Genomic DNA, 25,662 nt, shown 5'->3' on the forward strand with positions numbered 1-25,662 from the left:
ACACACACACACACTCATGCTTATACACATACACAGCCACTGGAATGACAAATCTAACAGTGTGAAATATGTCCAATTTAAAAAGAAAAAAACCCTAGAATGGAAATCACTAAAAAAGCTTTTAAGAATTGTGTTGTATAGTATTTTTCTAAAGTACTATATGACTATTAAGATATCAGGAACAAGTACTGTAACCTAATGTAACTGGAAAGTTTAGAGCTTTAGAATTTCTGCTTCAAAAACACTTTTAATAGTGTGGACTCTATGGGGTTTGGGATTAAAAGAGGTAAAGAAGACAACAGGAGAAAGAAGACAACCCACAGGCCCTAAAAAATTGTGTTAACATTGTACAAACATTAGAAATTCATTTTATAAACGAATCAAGTATTATGCTTCATATCTTTAATAGTAATAATCATCTACCTAATCATACCTTATGTTTACATCGCACTTGTGTAACTCTTCCAAAAGCTTTCATATTATCTCATTTTATCCTTACAACTATGACATAAGCAAGGCAGTTATTATCATTTTATAGGAAAGAAAACTGAGGAACAGGGAACTAATAAGCTGCAGGACACTGTTGAAAGAGCACAGGAATGGGAGTCAGGAGACCGCAGAGATCAGAGTGAATTCTACATGCACTGCTGTGTTGCTGCTAAAAAATTATAAATAAATTTCTATGTAAAGAAATGGACATGATTAAATAAGGAGAAAAACCAAGAAACTTTTGTGTAAAACAGAATTCTATTTTTGTTAAGAAAGAACTATATATGTTTGTTTATATGGATCAAGGAAGAAACCATACTTATGAATTATATAACAGTGCTCATTCCAGGGCAAGAGGACTAAGCTCTTTTCTGTTACACTTAACACATTGTCATACTGCTTTAATTTTTTATAACAAGCATGTATTGCTTTTATTTTCTTAACTCCTCATTTTGAAATCGTTTTAGACTTACAGAAAAGCTGCCAAAATAATACAAAGAACTCCCTTATATCTTTCCACCCAGATTTCACAAAAGGTAAAACATTTTATCAAGTTTCTATCATTCTCCCCCTATATATGTATACGTAGTTTTTTCCTGAACTATTTGAAAATAATTTGCAGACATAATGTTCCCTTACTCCTGAAATTCTTGAAAACAAGAAAATTTTCTTATATAACCACAACACAATTATCAAAATCAGGAAATTAACACTGATACAGTACTATTATCTGATCTACAGAAGTTATTCAAATTTCAGTAATGAACTGACTAATGTCCTTTATAGCAACAGATAGATAGATAGACCCATTGATCAATCAATTCCAGTCCAGGATCACATTTTGCACTGTTGTCACATCTATATTGGATTATTTAATGGAAAAGAGATTCTCATTTTGAGAAGGAAAAAAGATTAATGGCCTTGCACAAGACACTCCTGGTACCTGTTGCTTCACCTGAAAAATGAAGATAATGACACCTGTCCTTCACGTAGTAGAGAGTTTGAGAGCACCATAAGAGTTATTACACATAAACACCATTCAGAAAGGGTGAAGTAGCACAAAAAGTAAAACAAAAAGAGGACAGACTTTGGGGTAAGGCAGATAGAGGTCTCTATCAAGTGGTGAAACCTGTGTCGGGGACATTAATCGAACACAAGTTCATATGATGTTAAAGCCCATATGCTTATCCATCACATTGGACTTTCTCATCTCTTACTAAATGTTTGATAAATATTATTTCCCTTCTTTATATCCCTTTGTGTATACATATTCAAGTTACATAATTCTTTTTTTTAACTAAATTTATTTATTTATTTATTTTTGGCTGCGTTGGGTCCTTGTTGCTGCGCGCGGGCTTTCTCTAGTTGCAGCGAGCGGGGGCTACTCTTCATTGCGGTGCGTGTGCTTCTCACTGCAGTGGCTTCTCTTGCTGTGGAGCACGTGCTCTAGGCGTGTGGGCTTCAGTAGTTGGGGCACGCGGGCTCTAGAGCACAGGCTCAGTAGTTGTGGTGCTCCGGCTTAGTTGCTCCGCGGGATGTCGGATCTTCCCGGACCAGGCATCGAACCCGTGTCCCCTGCATTGGCAGGCGGATTCTTAACCACTGCACCACCAGGGAAGCCCCCAAGTTACATAATTCTTTAATTCTCCAAGAGAACCAAGTTTTAAAAAAATGAGCAGATGTGCTTTATGAAAGAATAAACACTCAGTACCTTAATTCATAAACTATGAATTTGTAAACACACTATGAAGCTCTGCAGAAAAAGATGTTAAAGTCAAATGCTCTTTACAGAAATAGCTATGGCACAAAAGATGGGACAATTCAAGACTGCTCTCCAACAATATTCACACTCATAGAATGGTCATTGTAAAAGAGAAACATGTAATTTAAAAATAAAAAGACAACTCATTTTTTAAAAAGCCAGAAACACAATGAACCATGAGGTATAGTTTGTCAAGTCTAGAAAAACACAAGAAAATAATACTTATTACATCTGAGACAGAAGACTCCAGCCTTAGTATCTCTCTCATCTGAGACAGGAGTTTTTGTTTGACCATGAACATGGCCCCCATTTTCTCCAGAGCTCCTGACCTCACTACAAGATGGCAAAGTACTGACTTTAGTACTGAGCAGCTTATTTGGTTTTTAAAAGTGTTTTGAAGATGAGCAAAGTAATAATATAATTTAAAAACAGAACGAGATTATTTCTAGTCACCTCCCCTGTGCTGGGTAGGAAACAGATCCCAAACAGCCTTAATAAGTCAGTGATCTCTATGGATACACCTGAAGTGGACTAGATGCACCATTTTAATCCACTAAATGCAAAACCTCTAAAACAGAAATGGCAACAGAGGAGATGGGGCGAGGGATAAATTACTTCTGATGTTATAACCCCATGAGTCAATGTGAGCATATCATCCTTAAGGGCAGCAGAGGGAAAAATACAAAGGAATGAAAGCCAGTGCTATGAAGGGGCTTCAAAGTCTGGGGGTGACAGGCATCTTAGAAGGTTGATGAGCTGAGGCCAATTTGATGTCAGTTAAATTAAATGCCAAAATAAAGATTAAAAGCCTCAAAGAATATACTTTAACAGCTGATGACATTTTTTAAAGTTTCCATTACCGGAGTGCATTTGCCTGAAGGTGAGAGATCTTGAGGAAGTAGTCACTCCTCAGGTATTTGAAGAAATCCACGATGGGGAAAAAAAAAGTCCCGCAGAGGCTATGTGTTTCTACCGTTGGTAAGCACCGTTCTACTCATGCAGCTTGTTGAGCAGAGAACTTGTTTTTCTTCTGGACCTATTTCTTGAAAACTATCCAAGTAAAATAATTACACCCAAATCTGGGAAGCCTAGAGAATAAAGTAAAAACTATATTTGAAGAGCACACTAAATTTAACGAAGAAAAGTAATCCAATTATAGTATTTCACTTTGATCTCAACTAAGTTTATAAAATTTCTATCTGACCCTCCAGACTCCACAAGATACATGTTATATCTCGTTATAGCCCCCTAAGTATATCACCTAGATGGTAGCCTAGAAAATGACAAAACAAAACACACATACATACACATAAAACCCCAAAGGGTTAATATGGAGGAAATCTGGGAGAAATGGCCAAAGAAAAAGACTCTGGAAATAAAAGTGCTTATAGAACATGGATTGGGTCCACAATATATAGGTATATAACAAGAAAGTGAAAATAATAAGCTATTAAGTCTACCATTAAAATCAGTCTCCAAATCTAGTGAGGTTCAAGAAAAGCCACGAGGTATCAATGTGAAGAAAAAGGAAGAGTATCATTAACAAAACAGGAAGCTTTTAAGCCAATAATCTGGAATAGATCACATTCCCTCCTTTCCCTGCCTCAATACATAGCAGCAACTTAAAGGGATTTTCAAAATGTCTAATGAAATGAAACTGCCAAGAATGCTCAGACGAGAAGAATCATAAATGAAAACTGGAGGAAAGTACTTTTTTTTTAAGGTAGTATACTACTAGCAAAAATTAAGTACAAAATTCAGTGTGGCAGATTTGTTTCAATGTATTTCACAGAAACTGCAAATACAAGGGTTTAGCTCAACACCTCACTAGAGGTGGGTGAAAACATTTCAATTTCTAATTTCTCTATTGTACTTACCCCCCTACCCAATACCCCTCTAAAACAATACCGCATTTATCACTTTTATGTCAAGTCCAGCATAGTTGAAGTTAAGGCCTACCAAGATTACCAAAATGCTTTTAGGCTGTGAGGTTGCAACACTGGTATCTGGGGTTTCAGTTGCAGAACACATGTACACTCAAGGCAGCCAAGGGTCATGCCAGCCTCCCGTGGCTTTAGTAAGCACAGCCCAAAGGAGTCTAAAACCAGGCTTAGGAAACATCATTAAGGTGGGCAGGAAAAGCAGAGAAGTGAAATCTCTGGAGATCAGATTATTTAGACAAGGGTCTGAAAAAGGAAATTAGGAAGCTGAGAAGTATGTAAACTTTGACCATTTAGAAAGTCAAAGGCCAGAAAACTCTTCTCTGAAGTAAGGATGGGAAAAGGTACTGTATAGACCAGGGAAGTCTCGAGTCCTAAAATGTAAAAGTCAGGTACAGTACTACACCGCTTAAGCTTCAGGCAACATACTACAAGGAGAACCCAGCACACCATGACAGGAAGTATCCACAAATCCACCAGTGAAGGAATGCTTCCTTCAACCACCAGTAACAAAGCTATAAAATAATTTCCTGAAGCTTAAAACACCTGCCTTACTTAAAATTCTTATATTACTTACTTGGGTAAGGAACAATTTTAACTGCAGAGACTTTAAACATAAATGTTTCTGCCTCTGTCTTCTACTCACCACACCTTATCTCCTCATCTTCCTATTATAAAATCATTAATTCTCAGAGAGGAGTAGGGAGCCTGGCAAGATGAAAGGTGAATGAACCACCCGGAATTCCCTTAAGCCTTTTAAAATCTACATAGCACTCCAACCCCACTCCACCTGGAGAATCACTGCATGGAGTAATTAGATATTACTTTTGGGAGCGTCTGGTGCATGTGTGAAGGCAGACACAGGGAGAGAGTCACTGCCCTAAAACCCGAGGACCTCTGAAATGTTATAGTTATGTAGAGTTATTCATTTTACTTTCTCTTATTAATAACTTTTTTTCATAATTTCCAAAGTACTTTCACATCTATTTCATTTGAGTTAGAAAATACATATTCCCTCACATAGTGGCAACTGTGTACTGCATCATAAAATAGTACAGGGCAAAATTGTTAATGCATCAGGTGAACCACTAAAACAGCAAGCGAAAATTTAATTCAACTAAAATATTCTTACTTGAACAGAACTCAAAGTTCTTTGGAACCTCAAAACCACTGTACAAATTTAAGAGGGCATTATTACGGCCTCCTAGACTGTAAACTCCTGGAAGACAAGGAACCATGTCTTATCCTGTAACCTCCATAATTACCAAAACAACGCAGGTTCTTAAATGAATAGAATGGATTGGTTTATATTCATTTATTTACTAATTCACTTGCTCAACATTTACTGAGGACTGAATTCCTATTCTCTGTCAGGCTCTATACTGGCTCAGATTTTTTGAAAATGACATTGATTTTAGCTCATAATAATATAAAAGAAAATAATCACCATTCCTATTTCCTTTCTCTTATTTTTGATTACTAACTTGACCGGAATAACATATTTCTATACATTTCAGTTTTCAAATGATGGGCATATATATAAATGTAGGTAATACTAACATAATGTTAAAATCCATTTTCCATCTACCTTACCCCTGAAACAGAATTCTACCACAGCCATTATAATGACAATAATGATATCATTTGACAATCACCTCAGTCACAGTTGCTGGATTGGAGCCCATGATTAAAAGCATCTCAGCAACAGGATTTTTTTCCAGCAAGACCAAGCAGAAACTGACCCCTTGTTTTGACTACTCAACTTTTGTTTGATAGTTGTACCAAACCTTATGGTCTTTCCTGACTCCTTAAAAATAAAACAAATATGGTAAACTGCGATAACTACATGCTAAATAATGTTTGTATTAAGCATGCTAGAATTTACAGAGTTTCACAAACTGTACGTTATTTCCTCTCAGTCCTCAAAACTCACTTGACAGGTGAGAGAACTGGGGCTCAAAGCGGTGGATGCCCTGCCCATCCCACACAGCAGAGCTGGGACACTGAGTCTGAACCTAGGTCTCCTGACACTCCCAGTCTAGTGCTCTCTTCACCACAGCTGCCTCCTTGCTACGCCAAGCTCAGAGAGCTGTGCAGACTGAGAACATGAAAATAATAAGTCCATGAAAAGTTATGCTGTGAAACAGTAGATAGTGGTTATCAAAACTGTCAACGGAGCCTGAGAAAAAAACAAAGCTCTCTATTTAATGAGATAAAAATTGGCCAGACACTGAGAAACAAAATGGGCAATGGTGTGAAAAACAATTTAGTGTAGACTTAAATGTGATGATTAACAGAAATTTGATACTCACAAATCCTCAAACACCTAATTTGTAAGTAGCCCACTCATTCTGTCTGCTTTAGAAATAACTGGAAATTTTCTAAATCTTTTTAAAAACAAAATTGTAAAAAAAAAAAAAACCCCAACACTATGGTCTTGTTCTTCAGACAATAATATTCCATAATATAATACTCCATAATATACACTAAGAAACAGATAAGTGAATTGAAACATTCATTTGATATATGATGCTCCAAGAGAAAAGAATGTAGAAATATATGTAAGTTTTTTATTAACGTTTAACCTAAAGAATGTGAAATAGAGAAGAGTAAGGATATTTGAGAGCTGAAGTACTGTTGGTTTTTTAAACTTTTACAGATGAAACTCTGAATAACTTGCATAGAGCATTTACTATTAACCTTTAGGGTAAGAAAATTCAAATTCCAAAAGTTCATCAGTAAAATAATAGACCTTAATTAGACAATAAATTCACTTCTTCACATTGATGCACACTGACTGAGTGGTTACTATGGGGCAGGTACTAAACTGGGCATATTTGTTCAAATACCAGAGAAGTTGAAATACAACAGAAAACATGTAAACAATATGGGATTCCCAATCTTCTCACTAAAAACAGAAGTACATCATCATATGTTACTGTAAATAGCAGCCATTCAAATGGCACGGTTGTCCTTGCTTTACCAACTCTGTTTAATACGCTTTTTCTATTCTTGTGTCACTATTAATATTAAATTGTTCAAATCTTTTTCAATAGGCAGGGGGGAAAACCCTTCCTTTATTCAAGAATTATAGTCTGTGTAACTTGAAGAGAACTTTCCCCCACCCATTAAATCTGTAGGAAAAATGGTTTTTGCTTTTACAGTTTTAGTTTAAATGGGCAGGTTTGATTGATTCAGCATGGATTTTGGCCTGTTTTACTCACTGCTGCACCCTTACTAGCTAGAACAGGGCCTGGCACATAGTACATGTATTTGTCTAATGAATGAACTCTTCCTATGATCTGCGGCTCATTACATAAGGATATAGCTAAAAACTTTTTATTTCAACTGACTTCTTAACCCTTTTAAGCTTGAAATTTAAAAAAACACCCAATGTTTACATCGGTCAGCTGCTTGTGGAAAGGAATCATTTTAAATGTGTAAACAGGAGCATGTGCAAGGTGTACAGCTATGCTAAGGCAACTTGGGTGTTATCAGCTACCTCACATATTTCTCTAAGTCCCACAGCTAGAAGAGCTAAACTGTAAAACACCAATCAAGCTTATATGCACATCCTGAGAATTCTCCTTTGTAAACTAATTACTTCTCCTCTGAAATCATTTCTTTATCAAGGCAGGTACCATTCAGAATTAACATTGTGAGAACCAGAAAATAACAGTCCTACACAAATTTTGCTTAGGGAAGCTGGGATTCTCACTAAGTTGCCCCATGAACCTGTTGTCCTTCTACCCCTCAGTCCTGAATTCAATTTCTATTTAAAGGGACACTGCTTTGTTTTTGGAGAATTAAAACAAACTAAAAACAACAACAACAAACCACGCGAGTTTGAAGAAAATCCTTTTTAAAGGGATCGAATAAAACTATCTGCTTGGAATTGTCAAAATAATGCTGCTGAGAAAATGATCATCACTCCTTCTGAGTCTGGAGCGGGGCCACAGGCCTTGATTTGGGGGTATCGGCTTCAGCCCTCGGTGCCAAGTTTGAGATTCCATAAAAGAAGTAAAAGGCGAAAGGGGGCAACGTGGCCACCTGCCCAGTCCGCAGAGGGACCGCGGGGCCACTGTCTGCTCCCAACTTTGTCAGCCTTCCCCCGCACCAGTGCATATGGTCCACGCGCCTCCCGACTCAGGCCGGCGACTCCCGGGCCGGAGCGGGCTGGGGGACCAGCGGAGGCCCTTCAGCCCCTAGAGCAGCCCCGAGGGCCCGGCGGCGCGGATGGGGAGGGGGTCACCGCCGTTGGGGACAGTCCCAACGGCGGCTCGCGCCCGCCGCGCCCTCCCAGCCGGGCCGTCGGCCCTCGCCACGCCCCGCGCCCTCGGGGCGGACCCCGGCGGGCCGCCCGGGGCCCCATGGGCAGCGCTCCTCCGGGGAGCCCCCGGCAAGGGCGTGAGGCCTAGTCGGGGTTACATAACGGGGCTCGGCCCCTCCAGAGACGGCCGGGGGCCGCAGGGCCCGCGCCGGCGGAGGCGGGGGCGCCGCCGCTCACCTGCCGTAGATGCCCTCGGTGATCCGGTTCCGCTTTAGGGGGCGGCGGAGCTTACTGCACTCGGTGTTCCGCCGCTTCATCCTCCCGCTGGGGGGCCGGGTGCCCGCGCCGCCGCCGCCTCTCACCTCAGCCGCCGCCGCCGCCGGCCCGCCCCGCGTCGGGCCTGGACTCTACCCCTGGGGCCGGTCACACAGACATGGAGCCAGCACCCGGGGGGAGGGGGTGGGACGAGGAGGTGTGGGCACAGCGCTTCCTCCGCCTTCGGAAACAAAGAAATGACAATTCCGGGGCCCGCCCGCCCCAGCACCAGCCAGCCGCCTGCCCCGCCTCCTCCGCTCCGACGGACGGCCTTCAGGACCAATCGAAGGCGCCTCTGCGCCGCTGCCGGCCAATCCCAGGGCCCGCTGTGGCAAAACGGACTCTAGAACCCGCCTCTTTGAAGGACAGAAGTGTGCCCCAATCATTACGGTGTCTGGGCCCGAGTCCGAGCCTATCAGAAAAGACTTAAATAGAGGCTTATAAATAGGCCCTATAAATATAACATCCTATATTATGCCCTGTTGCGAAGATACATTTCATTATTATTGGATTGCATTTCATTGTATTATAATCCACATTAGAGCATACGGTGCTGTTTTCATTGTAGGCTATCACTAGCACCCTATGAAATCGCGAGGCCTGGGTTTGCGGCACGTGCGTATCTGGGCTGAACTGTGCTCCAGTCAGTCGCATCATTATGTAAGGGGCTCACAGCACCCTTCTCATCCCGGAGGCGCCGGGGACAGCGCGCCGGGGGCGTTTTCTGCGGAGCCTGGAGTGCCCGGCCAATGACAAAGCAAACCACACAACACACACACACACACACACACACACACACACACACACACACACACACGCGCGCGCGCGACGTGGTGACAGCGCGGCGGCCTATCGGAGGAGGCGCGGGCGGGGCCGCTGCAGTCCTGCCTCCTGGAGGTGGTGTCACAGGGGGCGGGGCCGTGGGTGAGCGCGACGTCGCGCGAGGTTGCAGGGGGTGTGTGGGGCGGTGCGGCCCGGGCTCCACGTACGCAGGGCGGGCTGGGCGGCGGGTTTTGCGGGCACCGCGCCTGCTGCACCCGGCGAGCGTCGGCTTCGGGAGCGTCTCTGCCGCCGGGCAGAGGTCTGGAGATGCGGGGATGCCGGGCCAGCGACCGTTCTCACGTAACATTCCTAGAGCCCCGATTTTGTGCCAAGAACCGTGCTAGGTGCTCTGCATCTATTTGTTCATTTACCCCTGCAACGTAGGTATGGCAAAATAACAATTAGAAAAGACAACAAAAAAATTTTTTAAGAGAAAGAAAAAGGTGAATGTATGTCGAAAAGAGGAATGCATGTCATTAAAGAAAACTGGGGAAATGTAGCACAGTTGCTGGGTTGGGGGGAACACCCATGGGTCTCATCACCTTAACACAACTACTGTTAGCATTCTATATATTCCCCTTTCTTTCCAGTTTTCCCCCATGGATGATATATTATTACTATTACTGTTGCTTTTATTATTAAGCAGAATAGTGATCATATTAAATATTCAATTTTGTATTCTGTTCTTTAGCTAACATAAGCATTTTTACATGCTATAATTAATGCACCCTTCCTAAATATTTCTGATGAATGCAAAATCTCCTGTCAAGTGGCTGTACCAACTTAAACACTCACCAACAGTGGGACAGTTAGATGGTCTTACAGCACATTTTAAATACTTACAGGAAGCAGATGCCGTCTTGTTTTGTCCTGGGATGCGTGGACCTCTCCCTGCCCTGTGATCACCCCCTGAAATAAAAACCCGCCCCAAGAAGGAACTTGTAATTTACACCAAATGCATCATCCTCAACTGCTGCTCTTTTATACTGTTGCAAATCTTCAAGGATCACCCAGTGCCTGAAAGAGAAAACCCATTCTCTCTATTATGGCATCCAAAGATGGTCACAATGGGGACCCACCCCTATTTTCCAGGCCTCCTCAGGCAAGCAAGCCTTATCTATTCACTGTCCTCAAACCCACTAGTACAACCTTATCTTCCCTCATTCCTGCCTTTACTTCTACAGAGAGCATCTCTGTCAGTATTGTTCCTAACTTGTGGTTTCTTGGGTGAGGCTTGTCCATCCACCTAGATGAAAAGCTTCTTGGGGATGGGATTCATACCCTGTACAGATGCAGTTTAGAAAAATGGCAAGAATACCTGCTTTTTCAGACCAGGATTGAAATTCCAGCTTGGCCACTTACTAGCTTGGGCAAGTTACTGAATGTCTCAGAGCCTCTGTTTTCACACAGGTTTGTTTGAAGGCTTACCAGATGATGAACTCTCAGGGCCAGGCATGCAGTAGGTAAGAGCAAGTCATTTCTGTTAACAGTATACTTGGTTTTCTTCCTTCACCTCTACTCCAGCACGTTGATAAAGTGTCACCGGGCAGCCAAGGATAACATACTCTGTGAGCTCAAAGTTTCACCAAGGCTGTCCGTCATTGTGAAATGCTCTGCTTGGAACTACAGAAAAAGACTTCAGTTGCCAGGGCAGGTTGGTTCATGGAGAAGGATACAGGCAGAACCTAAATCAATATGACTGGAGGCTGAAAGGCATAGGTACATGGTGAGGTCATGGCTCCAGACTCCATGGGGTTCGTCAACCTGAATAGCCCTCCTCTCCATGACGGCAAGTTTCCAGATTACCTGGGCCAGGGACTAAGACAGTCAACTCTGTGAGGTTAGGGGCCGTATCTGTGGTCTTTTCCACTCCTCACTGGGTCCCTGTCATCTAGGACAGTGCCACGGCACACTGCGGAATGGGTAGGTGAATAATCCAGAGAAAAGATTAGAGAGGCACTGGGGACACATGCCAGCTTTCTGGAGCTCACTGTCTAGCCTGCCATCAAATAGGTTCCTGACAAGGGCATTCCATGTGGAGAAGTGTCTGTCTAGCCTGCCATCAAATAGGTTCCTGACAAGGGCATTCCATGTGGAGAAGTGTGGAGTGGCTGGGTGTTACTGGAGTATGTGGCTGGGAGTTACTATTGGGCAACAGACTATCTGAGAGCAGAAGAAGGGCAGAGAGAATCCCAGGGTTGGCCCAAGATGATGCAATCTGGAGGTCTGGGTTCCAGTCCCAATTCAAATGTCAACTCACTGGTGTCCAGAGTTGAGTCACCCGCCCACCCTGTGCCAAGGTCAACTCTGGAGACACTTCAAGCCCTATGTTTAGAAGCAGAACATGTTAGCTCCATTTTACGGATGAGAAAACTGAAGCTCAGAGAAAACAAGGTCATGCAGTTGGTATGGTAAAGGAATTTGGCTTGAGCAATATGAAGCCTTGATGCTCTGGTGCCTGTACATGGCTCTTGATGGTAAGGATTGTTGATCTAATGATTGGCTGGAGTGGGGTGATGGGAAAGGCCTCCTTGTCAAGAGCCCTAGGACGGGCCACAGTAAGTCTGCCCTTCTCCATTCCCTTCCTCTCACACCTCCTGTCCCAGCTGGACCCTGTATTTTCCTGACCGACCATAGCCCAAGCCCCTCTGGCTCTAGCCAAGTTCCAGCCTTTCACCTCTGCAACCTGAAAGGACCCTTTGGGATCCTAAGGGCACAGAACTGGGCTGAGATGAGGCCTGACACAGAGCTCCCCAGTTCCCCACACTGCCACCACCAATCAGGAAGCAGGGGAGATCAGCAGTGGCCATTTTACAGATGAGTAAGACAGGGAAGAGGAAATCATTTGCTCTCATTCAAAAGACCAAGGGCCAGACAGGAATTCAGGGCTGTTCCTCCTCTTCTCCTGGGACTTTCTGATGGCCAAGGGGTTGGGATTGGCATGTGAGCTTCAACTGAGCTCAAAATAGCTCAGAATAGCCTGGAGAGAGATCATCACACCCTATTTCACATATGAGGAAATTGCATACCCACCTCTTTCAGCAGCTTCAATCCCCTCAAACCCGCCAGGCACGGCTGGCCCAGCTCCCTTGAGCTTTGTTCCTGTCCCACGTGAGTCACAGAAAAATCCAGACATTGGATGGCCACCTCCTATACGTGTGTCTGTATCCCCCAGAGAGCCCTGTTAATGAATGATGTTCATAGTATGTTTAGAACAGAAACAGTTTAGAAATAGCCCAGCTATCCCACAAAGGGAGCTGGTCAAACAAATGATCACACATCCTTACTGTGGAAATCGGTGTGCCATGGAGAATGACGACACACAGCACTTACTATGTGCAGGCACTCCTCTAAGTATCATATGCATTTTGATCTAATCCTCACAACAGTCCTATGACAAAGAGATTACTACTGGTGCCACATTACAGGTGAGAAAACTGTGACACACACAACTACTGAGCCTGAGCTCTAGAGCCCGCAAGCCACAACTACTGAGCCCACGTGCCACAGCTACTGAAGCCTGTGCGCCTAGAGCCCGTGCTGCGCAACAAGAGAAGCCACGACAATGAGAAGCCCACACACCGCAACGAGGAGTGGCCCCCGCTCGCCGCAACTAGAGAAAGCCCACGCACAGCAACGAAGACCCAACACAGCCAAAAATAAATAAATAAATAAATTTATTTTAAAAAAAAAAAGAAAAGAAAACTGTGGCACAGAGAAGTTAAGTCATTTGCCTAAGGTCACACAGTAAGTGATAGAGCTAGGATTCAAACCTAGGCAGTCTGGTGGCAGAGCCTGGGCTCTTATCCACCATGATAGTGTTATAGAAAGATTTTTTTCCTGGCTTGGAAACCACTTATGATATTCTGTTCATGAAAAAAACAAGTTACTAAACATTTGCTATATAATCCCTTTTGTCGTAGGGGAAGAAAAAAGGCATAAATTCACATGAATAGAAAAAAATCTGAAAGGATATATGCACAAAGAAGTAGAGCTGGTTTGGGGAGATGATGAAATCGTGGGTGCTTTATGGAAGCTTTATGCACCTTTGCATTTTTGAAGTTTCCTATGGTAAACATGCCAAGCTTGTGCCATAATAATAATGCTAACATTTATGGAGTGTTTTCTACACATGTGACACTTTATGTGCATTACCTCATTTAATCTTCACAACCACCCTGTGAGATCGACCCTGATTTTCTCCACCTTACAGGTAAAGAAACAGACTCAGAGATATTGGTACTCTTACCGAAGGTCACACAGCTAATAATTTGCAGAGTTAGGATTTGAACCCATGTTGCCTGACTCCAAAGCTCATGTTTGTTAAATGAATAAATTATTGACTTAGCCACACTTTAACCAGGCATGCCCAGAGCAGGATCAAACCCTTGGTGCGGACAAGCTTCCAGAGAGGAGATGGAGGGCCTGCCTACCTCCTTGGTCGCTGCTCATGACTGAGTTTTACAATACTTGGCTCAGGTGAGGAGGGCCTGGTGAGTATTCTCACAGAGTCCTGCTTTTTACAGAAAACGCATGATTACACGTGAAAGCTGCAGTCTCTCTGACTTGATTCATCACACGCGGGGGAAGCCTGGTCACTCAGAACAGGAGGCCACAGTCATGGTACCACTTGCTCACCTTCATTTCCGAAACACAGGTTGCCAAGCATGCTTACATAGTCTCACATTTATAATAACTCTGTGAGGAAAGCAGAGCAGCTCATCTTATTTGACTCATAAGGAAATTGAGACTGTGAGTTGTCTAGTTAATGGAAGGCAGAATTGCAAAGAAGTTAACAGCACAAGCCATGGCGTCAGATGGATGTGGGTTGGGTTCCGACTCTGCTGTTCATTAGCTTTGTGACTTTGGGCGCTCACATCACCTCTCTGAGCCGTAGTTTTCTCATCTGTAAAATGGGAGCGGTGATGCCTGTACTCACAGGCTTGAGGGGAAGAGCAGATGAAATAATGTACGCAGAATGCTGGGTCCGGTGCTTGGCATTCCAGAAATGGCAGTTGTTAGTCAGTCAACAGATATTTATTGAGCACCTACTATGGACTAAGCATCAGGTGCTGAGGATACAAGAGTCAAAAGTCCCTGGTCTCCTGTTGCTTGGATCTGGGTCAGCGAGGGCAGGAGCATGCAGATACCTGGGTGGAGGGGTGCTTTTGGCATAGGGAGTGGCAGGTGCACACAGAATATTTTCCCCCCAACATTTTGTTATGAAAAATTTCAAACATATATCAAAAAAGTTGAAAGAAATGTTCAGTGAAAAGCCATTCACCTCCCACCTAGAGTCAACAATTAACATTTGATTTGCTTTATGACATTTCTGGCCTCGATCGCCTGTGCTTTTCTGTGCTAGGGACCCTGCCTTGAAGATCTGGAGTCACACTAGCTGGAACTGTCATCAGAAAACAGGGGTCTTTTGCAAGAATTAGAGAGGAAGACAGAAAACTCCCCTTTTGACCAGTCTTCTGGGAGAGGCCACCTGTGGGGGTCCCCTCCCTTTAATAAAAAAAAGCCTTTCTGTTCACTGAGAAGCTTGGCCCTCTTGTCAAGCGGTCCGTCCCTCACTGAGGCAGGATCAGGACACACAGTGGGTTAGGATGCCTCTGTGAGAACCAGCTGCCATCATCACTGAATTTGCTAGCTGGTAAACGCAACCATCAGGGGCTCCAGGCGCAGGAGCTGGCAGCGACTGGAAACCTTTGGTGTTCATCTGCCTGACACTTGGTTTCCCTGGGCTGCCTGGTTTACAACCTGCTGGTACAGGACCCATGCCAACAGGGGTCACATTCACTTATCCCCCTCACAGGGGAGTCCCTCTTTAAGGAAACCCAGCTCATCAGAAGTGCTGATGGCCAGAAAAGGACCAGAAATCAGAACCAGGGCTGACCATGAGGGCTAATCCCTAGAGACCAGGGCACCTACTCCCTTATTTACTGTTGAGATAGCAGAAGCCTTAGAATCCTACATTCCTAGACTTTTAGAAGTGGAAGAAGACTTAGAAGTTATCTGGGCTAAAGTTAAGTGGTTCAACACCCAGGTGCACAAGTCAGACTTCCTGGGTTGAAATCCCAGCTCTATTACTTACTAGCCCCATAAACTTGGGCGAGTCACCTAACCTCTCTGTGCCTCAGCTTCCTCTGTTGTAGTAAAGGCTAATAGTCCCATCTCACAGGCTAGTTAACTGAGTTCATACATGTAAAGTGCCTAGGACAGTGCCTAGCATGCTAAGTGCTTAGTAAATTTTAGCTCCCGAAAATACCTAAAGCAAAAGTAACCAGGTAGTGGTTTGCCGCCATTTTTTTTCCTATGCATGTCTTAACATACTGTGTCACTAATTTTTTACAAAAGTGGGATCGTACTTACACACTGTTCTGTAATTTCCTTTTTCACCAAATAATATATCCTCTGTGCCATTTTTGAGAAACCTTAAAAGCATTTTCCTCTGGATTTTCCCCCATGTTCAGAACCATCATATGGGTGGCAGATCGTGTGTCCTATAGTTTACTTAACCAGTCTTCTACTATTGGACATTTAGGTTATTCTCAATTTTTTCCCTTCTGTAAATAAAGCTGTGCTGAGCAAGAAGTGACTGATGCCCGTGACTGTATGACCTTGGGTGTGACCTTCTGTGTCTCGGTTTCTTCATCTAAAAACAAAAAGACAAGATTCTACCAGGTGATTAGAATCTCCCTTGATCCAGATATGAATCGCATGCCAGACATCTCTGACAAGCAACCATCAGTTTCTGCTTGCATTCCTCTAGTGACAGGGTGCTCACTACCCCATGAATGGTCAATAAAGTATCCACTCATGTTGGATCAAAATCTGCCTCCCGCTACTCCTAGCCAAGTTTTAGTCTCTGGGATCCCATAAATTCAGTCTATACTCAGTGGCCAGTGGCTGGCCAGTGCAGAAGGTAAAAAACTTTGATTCCTCCCTCCCTCCCTTTCTCCATGCTTACTATGTATTAGGTCTTCTGCTGGGCAGATGGATGTGACCACAGGATAAGTTAGCTGCAGGTCAGAACTAGATCTCAGGTGCCCTAAATTCTATTCCAGGGGACTATCCTCCATTGTGGGTTGGGCATGCTAAGGCCGGTGGCCATCCTCAAATGCATTTCAGTGTTCATGCCCCAGGCAGAGTCCTGGGATGCTCTGTGAGCAAGTGACCAGAATGGGGGACAATTTTAGCCTCACCAGGGTTTTACTAGAGCTGGACCCAAGCCTCTTTTCTTTTCTCCCACCTGTCCTTAAGAGATTTAGAAACAGGTCAATTTAAATACAGTTTCAAATAAAAATAATTTCAACTGTGTAGCTCTGAGGACTTAGTTCTCTGTGGGTCCTGTGTCCTCCCCAGGGCTTAGCATTGCTCTTTGCTTTCATTCATTCATTCATTCATTCAATATATCCTTTTTAAGAGCCCACTTGGTGCCCTCTCTGACATGTGGTAAGGTTTTAAAGAGAAATTTTGCCAATCCAAAGCTCCATCTGAGCTTTAGTTTCTCCATTTGTAAAATAGAGGTGTTGAGTTGATCTATTCTTTGCCATTCTTGCAAGATATAGTGAAGGTAAACGAAGTAAGGGGTAGAGAAGGATTCTCATGTTTGGGGATCAAGTGAATGAATGCCCTCTTTTCATCTGAGCACAGTGCCTGTAGTAGGACTGTAGCAACTACTTGTTGAATGAATAAGTCAATGAATGATTGAATGAATCAGTTAATGTTGGAATAAATGCATTTTTTTCCTCCTCCCTGTCACTGCCCCTCTGCTCCTGTGTTAACTCCATAGACAAGCCAGCAGGACCAGCCTTGAAGCCTGAGATAAGGCCTTTGGCGGGTGTCTCCCCTATCCCTCCCCCGAGTGGGTGTGGAGCCGAGGTGTAATGCCCGGTGCTGGTGGAACTGACGCACAGAGACGGACACAGGATGGGCTCTAAGTACCAAAAGTCTGTGCGGGGCCCGCTGACCCTGTGGGCCTTTATGCTGGAGGTGACTCTCATTCTCATCTTCTTCTTTTTCACCTCCTATGAAACTTCTGTAAAGGAACAGAAGAAGCTCATGAGGACCTATCGAGGTGAGTGTCCAGAGGGGAGGTGGTCACAGAGGCAAATAGCAGGGGCAGGGGAAGAGGAGGTCTGTGGTCCTCCAAGGGCCTAGGGGCTCCTTTCCACAAAGCCTCCGAGGAAAGGGGTTCCCTCATCCTCTTCCATTCATTGCACAAAGACCCAGCCAACAATACAGTCTCTTCTTTAGGACCGGTGTCACCATCACCTCTTCCATGAATCCTCCCTTGATTTGCCAGGGCAGAGGGAGGGGCCTCCTTTTCTGTGTTCCTAGAATTCCCTTTGCCAAATGGTCTTCACAATTCTCTGCTTCTCTGCTCCCCCACCCCCGCTTCTTTCTCCTTAAAAGCAATGAATTTCATGTTGTTGTTGGGTTTGGGGGATTTCGTTTCCTTTTTTTGTCTCTTTTTTGCATTTCTGTGCCACCCTCCTTTTGGAAGCTTTCCTCTCACTTAGGGGCTGGGAAGTCTGCTTTCTGCCTGCAAATCCAGAGCCATAAGCTCTGGCTGAAGGGGAATGTAGGATGGTTGTTATTTTATATGCAGCTAAAAATATTCATAGACTGTGATGAGAACAACTCTAAACAAGACAGACATCCACAGTGGTGTGGCTTTTGCTTTCTTTAAAAGTTGAGATGAGTTTTCAAGTATATCTGTGGGTCAATATGTTGTTTATGATAATGGAAGGGCCTCCTGGAGTGAAGTCCCTGGGACAAAGCTGAAACTTGAGCCTAGTTGAGTGCTTGCTTGTTTCTAATTGATATTAACTAGTTAACTGGAAGCAAAGGGAAGGCATCCCTGGGCCCTCAGCAGTGGAAAGAAGGACAAGGAGATGACTTGGGAAAGGAAGTCCCTATACTGCTTAATGGGCTAGCCCAGAGAGGGCTCTCAGTGCTGGGCAAGTGAGACCTGGGCACAATTTTAATTCATTTCAATTTACTTTAATTCTTTTTAATCCGGTACAATGTAATTCAATCCATTCACTCATTCATTCCCTCAACCCTGTATTACAAACCATGTGAGATCCAAACGCATGCTAATCAGGGATGATATTTATGGATTACTTACTAGGTACCAGGCACTATTCTAAATGCTTTACCATAACTCTACAAGACAGGTACTATTATGATCTCCTTTGTTCTTGTGAGGAAACTAGGCACTTAGACATGGAGTGATTTGCCCAAGATTGTTCGGCTAGCAATAGCACAGCAGATTTAAACTTAGTCAGCCTTATATTTTAAATAGGTAACCAACAAGGACCTACTGTAGAGCACAGGGAACGCTGCTCAGTATTCTGTAATAACCTAAATGGGAAAAGAATTTGAAAAAGAATAGATCCATGTATATGTATAACTGAATCACTTTGCTGTACACCTGAAACTAACATTGTTAATCAACTACACTACAGTATAAAAGTTAAAAAATTAAATAGATTAAATAAATAAATAAAACTAAATTAAGGGAAAAAAATAAACTTAGGCAGCATGGTTTGAGTTTCCATGCCTTTAACCATGATGCTTCACGACCCCATGTTACAGTAAGGTTGAGTCTCTTGTCATATAATCAGTAGGCGTAGGAGCCAACATTGAAACTTTGTCGTTTGGGTACAGGGTCCCTCTTCTTTACCCCTAGGCTGTGCTGCTAATGTATAATAGATATGTGTCCTCAGGTGCTCACTTGGTATGGAAGCACAGAGGAGGGCCCACAACCCATGCAGGGAGATGGTTATGTCAGGAAAGGCCTCTGGAGGGAAGTGGCTGCCCAGCCAGGACTGGGAGGCTCAGTAGGAGTTACCATGTGAAAATGGAGGGTCAAGAGCACAGCAGGAACCATTGTGTGTACACTCATCAGACTGCACCAATCTGGGGTTTAACAGTGCAGTGGTGTTGGAGCATAAATAGGGAAGCAGGGTGTGGTGGACCCATTGCATTGAGTGAGAAGTTTGCCCTTCATTGTTTTGATCTAATAGGAAGCAGGAGTGTGATCAGTTTGGGTTTGGGTTATGGAGAAAGCCATTCCAGGGCTGGCATGGGGATGGAGAAGAGAGCATGACTTGAGGTAGAAGGCCAGTGTGGAGGCTGTAGTGTAGTATGGACCAGGGGGCTTCAAATTTTTCTATCATGCACACCATTATTCAAGCATGCACCATATTTATACGTACCGCTACATGAATACATTTTGTACATTATTATACATGTACACAACTTAGAAAATTTGAAAGAAATCAAAAGTAAATATAAAATATTTTCAAATTACTGATCATAATGGTGTCAGTTACTCTTAAGGCAAGGTCCATTGTTACTGTTAATGATAGTGGATGGGACTTCCCTGATGGCGCAGTGGTTAAGAATCCACCTGCCAATGCAGGGGACACGGGTTCGATCCCTGGTCCAGGAAGATCCCACATGCCGCAGAGCAACTAAGCCCGTGCTCCACAACTGAGCCCGTGTGCCACAACTACTGAAGCCTGCATGCATAGAGCTGGTGCTCTGCAACAAGAGAAGCCAGTGCAGTAAGAAACCCACGCACCGCAATGAAGAGTAGCCCCCACTCACCGCAACTAGTGAAAGCCTGCGTGCAGCAACAGAGACCCAATGCAGCCAAAAAAAATAATAAATAAATAAATGATAGTGGATGGCAATCCATTCCTCGGGGTCTTCTTAACAATTTCAAATTATCTTGCTTGACTTCTTGTCAGATATGATTAGACTGACTTTTTTTTTAAACTCTGAATGTGGCTGACGGAGAGTCTGCACGAGGAGAAGTATCACTCTGCCCTTTTGTTTCTGTATGTTTGGCTGCCATTATTGTTCTGCCTTCAATCTGTGTTTTTGGCAGGAGTTGTTTGAGCCATTAGTCCATTTTGTGAAGGTTAGTTGAGTTAAAACTAGGAAGCAATCTGTCAATCCACTTAATCTAATCCAGTCCCCGTAAACGGTAAGTTATTTAAACCAGCCAATTCTTTGTTTTTAAACATCTTTATTGGAGTATAATTGCTTTACAATGGTGTGTTACTTTCTGCTTTAGAACAAAGTGAATCAGTTAAACATATACATGTATCCCCATATCTCCTCCCTCTTGCGTCTCCCTCCCACCCTCCCTATCCCGCCCTTCTAGGTGGTCACAAAGCACCGAGCTGATCTCCCTGTGCTATGCAGCTGCTTCCCACTAGCTATCTATTTTACATTTGGTAGTGTATATATGTCCATGCCACTCTCTCACTTCGTCCCAGCTTACCCTTCCCCCTCCCCGTGTCCTCAAGTCCATTCTCTACGTCTGTGTCTTTATTCCTGTCCTGTCCCTAGGTTCTTCAGAACAATTTTTTTTTTTTAGATTCCATATATATGTGTTAGCATACGGTATTTGTTTTTCTCTTTCTGACTTACTTCACTCTGTATGACAGACTCTAGGTCCATCCACCTCACTGCAAATAACTCAATTTCATTTCTTTTTATGGCTGAGTAATATTCCATTACATATATGTGCCACATCTTCTTTATCCAGTCATCTGTCTATGGACACTTAGGTTGCTTCCATGTCCTGGCTATTGTAAATAGAGCTGCAATGAACATTGTGGTACATGACTCTTTTTGAATTATGGTTTTCTCAGGGTGTATGCCCAGTAATGGGATTGCTGGGTCGTATGTAAACAAGCCAATTCTTAAAAAAGACATTTTTAAGACAATCTGGAAACTGGAATAAAACATGAATATTATATAATATACAGAAATTATTGTTAGTTTTGTTAGGTGTGATAATAGCATAGTGGGTGGTTTTTAACCTATTTAGAAACAGGTTTAACAATTTAACAAATAGTGAGCCCTATTTGTTAGAGAAGCATATTGAAATGGAATGATGTCTAGGGTCTGCTTCATGCCAAAAAAAAAAAAGAAGAAGAAAGGAAACAAGGATAATAAAAACAAGATTGACCCCATGTGACAATCATCAAAGCTGGGAATGGGTACATGAGGTTCATCATGCTACTCACTCTGTTTTTGTGTATGCTTAAAATTTTCCATAATATAGAGGTAAATTAAAAAAAAAAAATCCCTGTCGTTAGTTGCAACATGATGAATATAGAGAAACACATGTCACCCCCCTGCTCAGTGGCCCAATATTCCCTTAGAACACCTTCCGAAGCTAGGAGACTAAGCTGTCTGACATCCTGAGCAAGTGAGAGGAGGCTCCTGGGTTCATTTCAACATTAAATGCTTGCAGAGTTGCAAACTTCACCAAGTGTCTTTAGGGGTAGAAGAGCCTAGATTAGTGGTCCTCACAGTGTGGTCCCCAGACTAGCCACCTCAGCATCCCCTGGGAACTTGTTAGAAATACCCGGGCCCCCATCCATACTTACTGATCTGAAACTCTAGGGTGGGGCCCAGCAATCTGTGTTTTACCAAACGCTCTAAGTGACTCTAACGCTCATGGAAGTTTGAGGACTACTGGAGCTAGACTGATTCACATCTTGCCTCTGCCTTTTCTTAGCTGTGAGACCTTGGGCAAATCACTCAACCTCTCTCTGCCTCTGTTTTAACCTCTGTCACATGATGATAGTACTTATTTAGTTGTCAAAAGGATTAGAAGAATGAACACATACCAAGACTGATAAAGAGTATTATCTTTTATTATGAATAAACTTTAATTTCTTAATTTTGTTAGTAAAAATGAATAGAACTAGAGTGCTCATATCTCTTCTTCCAGCAGCCCCTGTGGTTGTCTAGAGCATCTTCTGAGGGGTGTGATCCCTACTCTGATGACCACTAGCCTGGATGACCTGTGATGAGGCCCAATCGGCGGGGACAATAGAGGAGAAGTGAAGAGTCAGATTCAAGAGCTACTTAGGCGATAAAATCAGCTGTTCTTGGCAAAAACGAGGGAGGAGTCAAGGATGGCTTCATATGTGAGATTTGGCAGATGAAGGAGCCCATTCCTGAGATGAGAGACACAAGGGGAGGGGCAGATTGTGGGATAAAGGAACAATGATATGTTCATTCTGGGCTTGGGATTCAGGTGCCTGTGAGATGCTTGGGGGAAGCAAGTGCATCCATTATCTACTGCCGCATAACAAACCACCCCCAACCTTAGTGGCTCAAAACAGAAATCATCTAACTTGTTCCTGATTATGATTCCATGGTTCAGCAATTTTGGCTGTATTTGGTGATGCAGTTCTTCTGTCAGTTCTACCTAGGGTCACTATGCATCTCTAGCCTGGAGGTGGCTGCATGGCCTCAGATAACCTCATTTGCATGTTCGTCAGTTAGTGCTGGCTGGCAGCTAGCCCATGCGGTTCCAGCAGACTAGCCCAGACTTTTCACATGGCAGCAAATGTGTTACCACAGTAAGAGAGGGCAAGCCCCAATAAGCAGGTGCTTTTCAAGTCTCTGCTTGTATGGTGTTTGCTAATGTCCCATTAACCAAAGCCAATCACAAGGCTCAACTCAGGTGGGAGGGGTCTATACTGGAAGCCATGATTCACTGGGGACCATTACTCTGACAACCTATCACACAGAGCCTGCTTGCAAGCTGCCACATTGGGAGACCATCCTGGGCCCTGCACTGTGGCTACCACCCAATTGCCCCCATATGCCTTAGAAGCAGTAAGCAGAGCTACTAAAAGACAAGAGCGGCTTTGCCAGTGACATATAAATACCCCCAAATCCTGGTACCTTCTATATCTCAGCCTTGACTGCCCCTTTGATTGGGCAATCTCTTTTTCTTTTCCCAGGCTGCTGCAGAGGTGAGGGTGGGGTGAGAGGCTGCGAGGAAGGGGAAGGCAGCATGGGGCTCCGTGGATGGTCCCTGACAGGGGCTGCAGAGGTCCTCCCAGTCAGTGGTGGGGAGCACGGTGTGGAGGCCGAGCCCAGGGCCTGAGGGACAGAAGCTTGGCCTGGCCTGGCTTCAGAGCTGTCGATGCTGAAGGGTCTGCAGGCCAGAGGGAGGGGCTAGGGTGGGTGGGGACACAGAGTGAGACTCCCAGGGGCAGCCAGGCTGAAGGAAGGGGGAACCGTCTTGCCTGAAGTCACAGCTAACAAGTGGCAGGTGTGGAATAAGAGTTACTAACACTTACCGTGCACCCAGTGCTAGGCTAAGGAATTCAAAGGAGCCAGCGAGCTCAGTACTCACAGCAAACCTCTGAGCAGCTGCTCTTGTTTCAGACCATTTTACAGACTAGCAAGCGGGTACACAGAGATACAGCCAGACTCTGGACTCTGACAACCTGACTCAGAGGCCCACATGCTTCGTTTGACACTATGGAGAGCGAAGAATGTATGGAGAGGCAGGATGGTATAGTGGTTAAGCCCAGAGAGTCAGGATTCAGCTCTGCCACCAACATTTGCTAGCTGTGTGACCTGGGCTAATTACAGCACCTCTCTGTGCCTCTCTGTCCCCATCTGTAAAATGGGGATAATAAATAATACCTCCTACATGGGCTTGTTGAAGGTTAAGGCTGGCAGGCCCTTGGAAGAGTGCCTGGTATGTGGCGGGCACCATGTATGTGCCCGCTGTTACAGTGATGGTAATTATTGTCCTGTAGGACTCCCAGGTTAGACTTTCTCTAAGTCATGGGACTTTCATAAACTTCTGAAGGCCTGCCTTAGACAGTATGTAAAACTCCCCTCTGGGGCCCGGTTGTTGGGGCCCCTGCAGCAATCCTCTCTTTATCACCCCTGGACACCTTAGCATCATTAGCTTATCAGACCAGCAGCTGATGAGGGGCTCAGCACAGGGTCTGAGAGGCAGAGGCTGACACCAGTGGGGATGCCCTGAACTGGGACCCAGCGCTGAAGTTGGGGTCCAGGTCGTGAGACATGGGAGGAGCAGGGGTGGGCCAGAGCCCTGAGAGGCTGGGAGAGGAAATGGGAGGATGCATGGGGTGAGAGTAAAGGGACCCTGAAATCAAATGTGATTTACTGACCAGTTTGGGGTGAATGTGCTCTGTCAACAGCTCCCAGAAACTGCCACCCTAATTTCATCCCCCTGGCCGAAGCACAACCCCACCCTCAAGGACACTGTGGGGTCTTGGGAGGAGGGCCCTGAGTGCCTATACCAGGCAGCAGTCACGGCAGCTGTGCCTGATAAAACTCCCCAACCAAGAGGCTCTGACTTTCTATCTCTAGAGCCCCACGTCTGCCGTAATCCTGGTGCCCTTCCCCTCCCCACCCGCTGCCCCCCTCCTCTGAACACACCAGAGTGGTGAGGTCCTTACAGAGTATCAAGTCCGACTCCCATGTGTTACAGATAGGGAAACGGAGGCCCAAGGAGGGCAAGGGACTTGCCCAAGGTCCTTTAGTGCATTGCGGGCAAACAAAAGCAAGAGACAGCCTAGGCTGATGGGAGGGCACTGCACCGGGAGTCCAGAGCTTGGCTCTGCTACTGACATGCTGTGTGTCCTTAAGTAAGTCACAGGCTGTCTCTGGTCCCCTTCTGTAGAATGAGAGGAAAATGCAAGATCCCCCTACTCATGGAAACTTTGATAAATCTGGACCCTTTGCATATAGCATTGCTGCAAGATGGTGGATGTGTTTGTTTGTTGGTTAGTTTATTTGTTTTTTAACAGCAGTGTTTAAGATTGAATTTGAATATCTAAAGTGGGGTTCGCAGTCTCCAGTTGGCCATAGCCCTCACCACTCCCTAATACACATTGTACCCTTTGTATACATAGTTTCCTGCTCGGCTCCTGAAGGAATTTGAGGGATCCCAAGAGGAGCCCCTATACAAAATGTGCCCTGCCCACCCCCATTCCACCCCCATTCCTAAGGGGATGCAAGCAGGAGATGGAAACATGGCCTCCCCCTCCCTTATGTCAGAGAAAAAAGGTGAAAGAAGTTGAATCCTCCTGATTGCCCACTTCTCACCCACTCCAAGTCCCCAGATCCCGTGGAGATGCCCGGGTCTCCTACAACCCGGTGTTTGTCAGACTGATCTGGGATCGTCAACACCCACCCAAGTCCTATGTGCAAGATTCTAGGTCTGTGTATTTTCCAATGAAAGT

General features: G+C 44.4%; 2 protein-coding genes and 1 long non-coding RNA gene across 6 annotated transcripts in view; 1 reads left to right on the plus strand and 2 right to left on the minus strand.

The window, feature by feature from the left end:
- The window catches only part of MACO1 (macoilin 1), a 56,394-nt gene extending 47,381 nt beyond the window's left edge, over nt 1-9,013 (minus strand). The window contains exon 1 of one of the 3 annotated variants that reach the window (XM_027109654.1): nt 8,699-9,013. In XM_027109654.1, the coding sequence (XP_026965455.1) occupies nt 8,699-8,778 (80 nt within the window). In that variant the 5' untranslated portion in view covers nt 8,779-9,013. The remainder of the gene's footprint in view (nt 1-8,698) is intronic. The other 2 variants (XM_027109656.1, XM_027109655.1) reach the window with 2 other exon arrangements.
- Nucleotides 9,014-9,546: 533 nt separating this feature from the next.
- Nucleotides 9,547-11,625, minus strand: LOC113622019 (uncharacterized). 2 transcript variants are annotated; one of them, XR_003433382.1, is made up of 3 exons: nt 11,027-11,625; nt 10,442-10,507; nt 9,547-9,971 (listed from the first exon to the last, which is right to left on the minus strand). It is a non-coding gene; the product is annotated as an uncharacterized LOC113622019 (long non-coding RNA). The 2 variants fall into 2 exon arrangements; XR_003433383.1 differs by having other exon boundaries at nt 10,442-10,615.
- A 5,908-nt stretch (nt 11,626-17,533) lies between these two features.
- LOC113622020 (RH-like protein) overlaps nt 17,534-25,662 on the plus strand; it is a 33,158-nt gene continuing 25,029 nt past the window's right edge. Inside the window, exon 1 of the mRNA XM_027109657.1 lies at nt 17,534-17,681. Coding sequence (XP_026965458.1) covers nt 17,534-17,681 — 148 coding nt within the window. The remainder of the gene's footprint in view (nt 17,682-25,662) is intronic.

Source organism: Aethalodelphis obliquidens, unplaced genomic scaffold, assembly GCF_003676395.1.
Source record: "Aethalodelphis obliquidens isolate GAN/ISIS:26980383/991018 unplaced genomic scaffold, ASM367639v1 scaffold9, whole genome shotgun sequence".
Classification (NCBI taxonomy): Eukaryota; Metazoa; Chordata; class Mammalia; order Artiodactyla; family Delphinidae; genus Aethalodelphis; species Aethalodelphis obliquidens.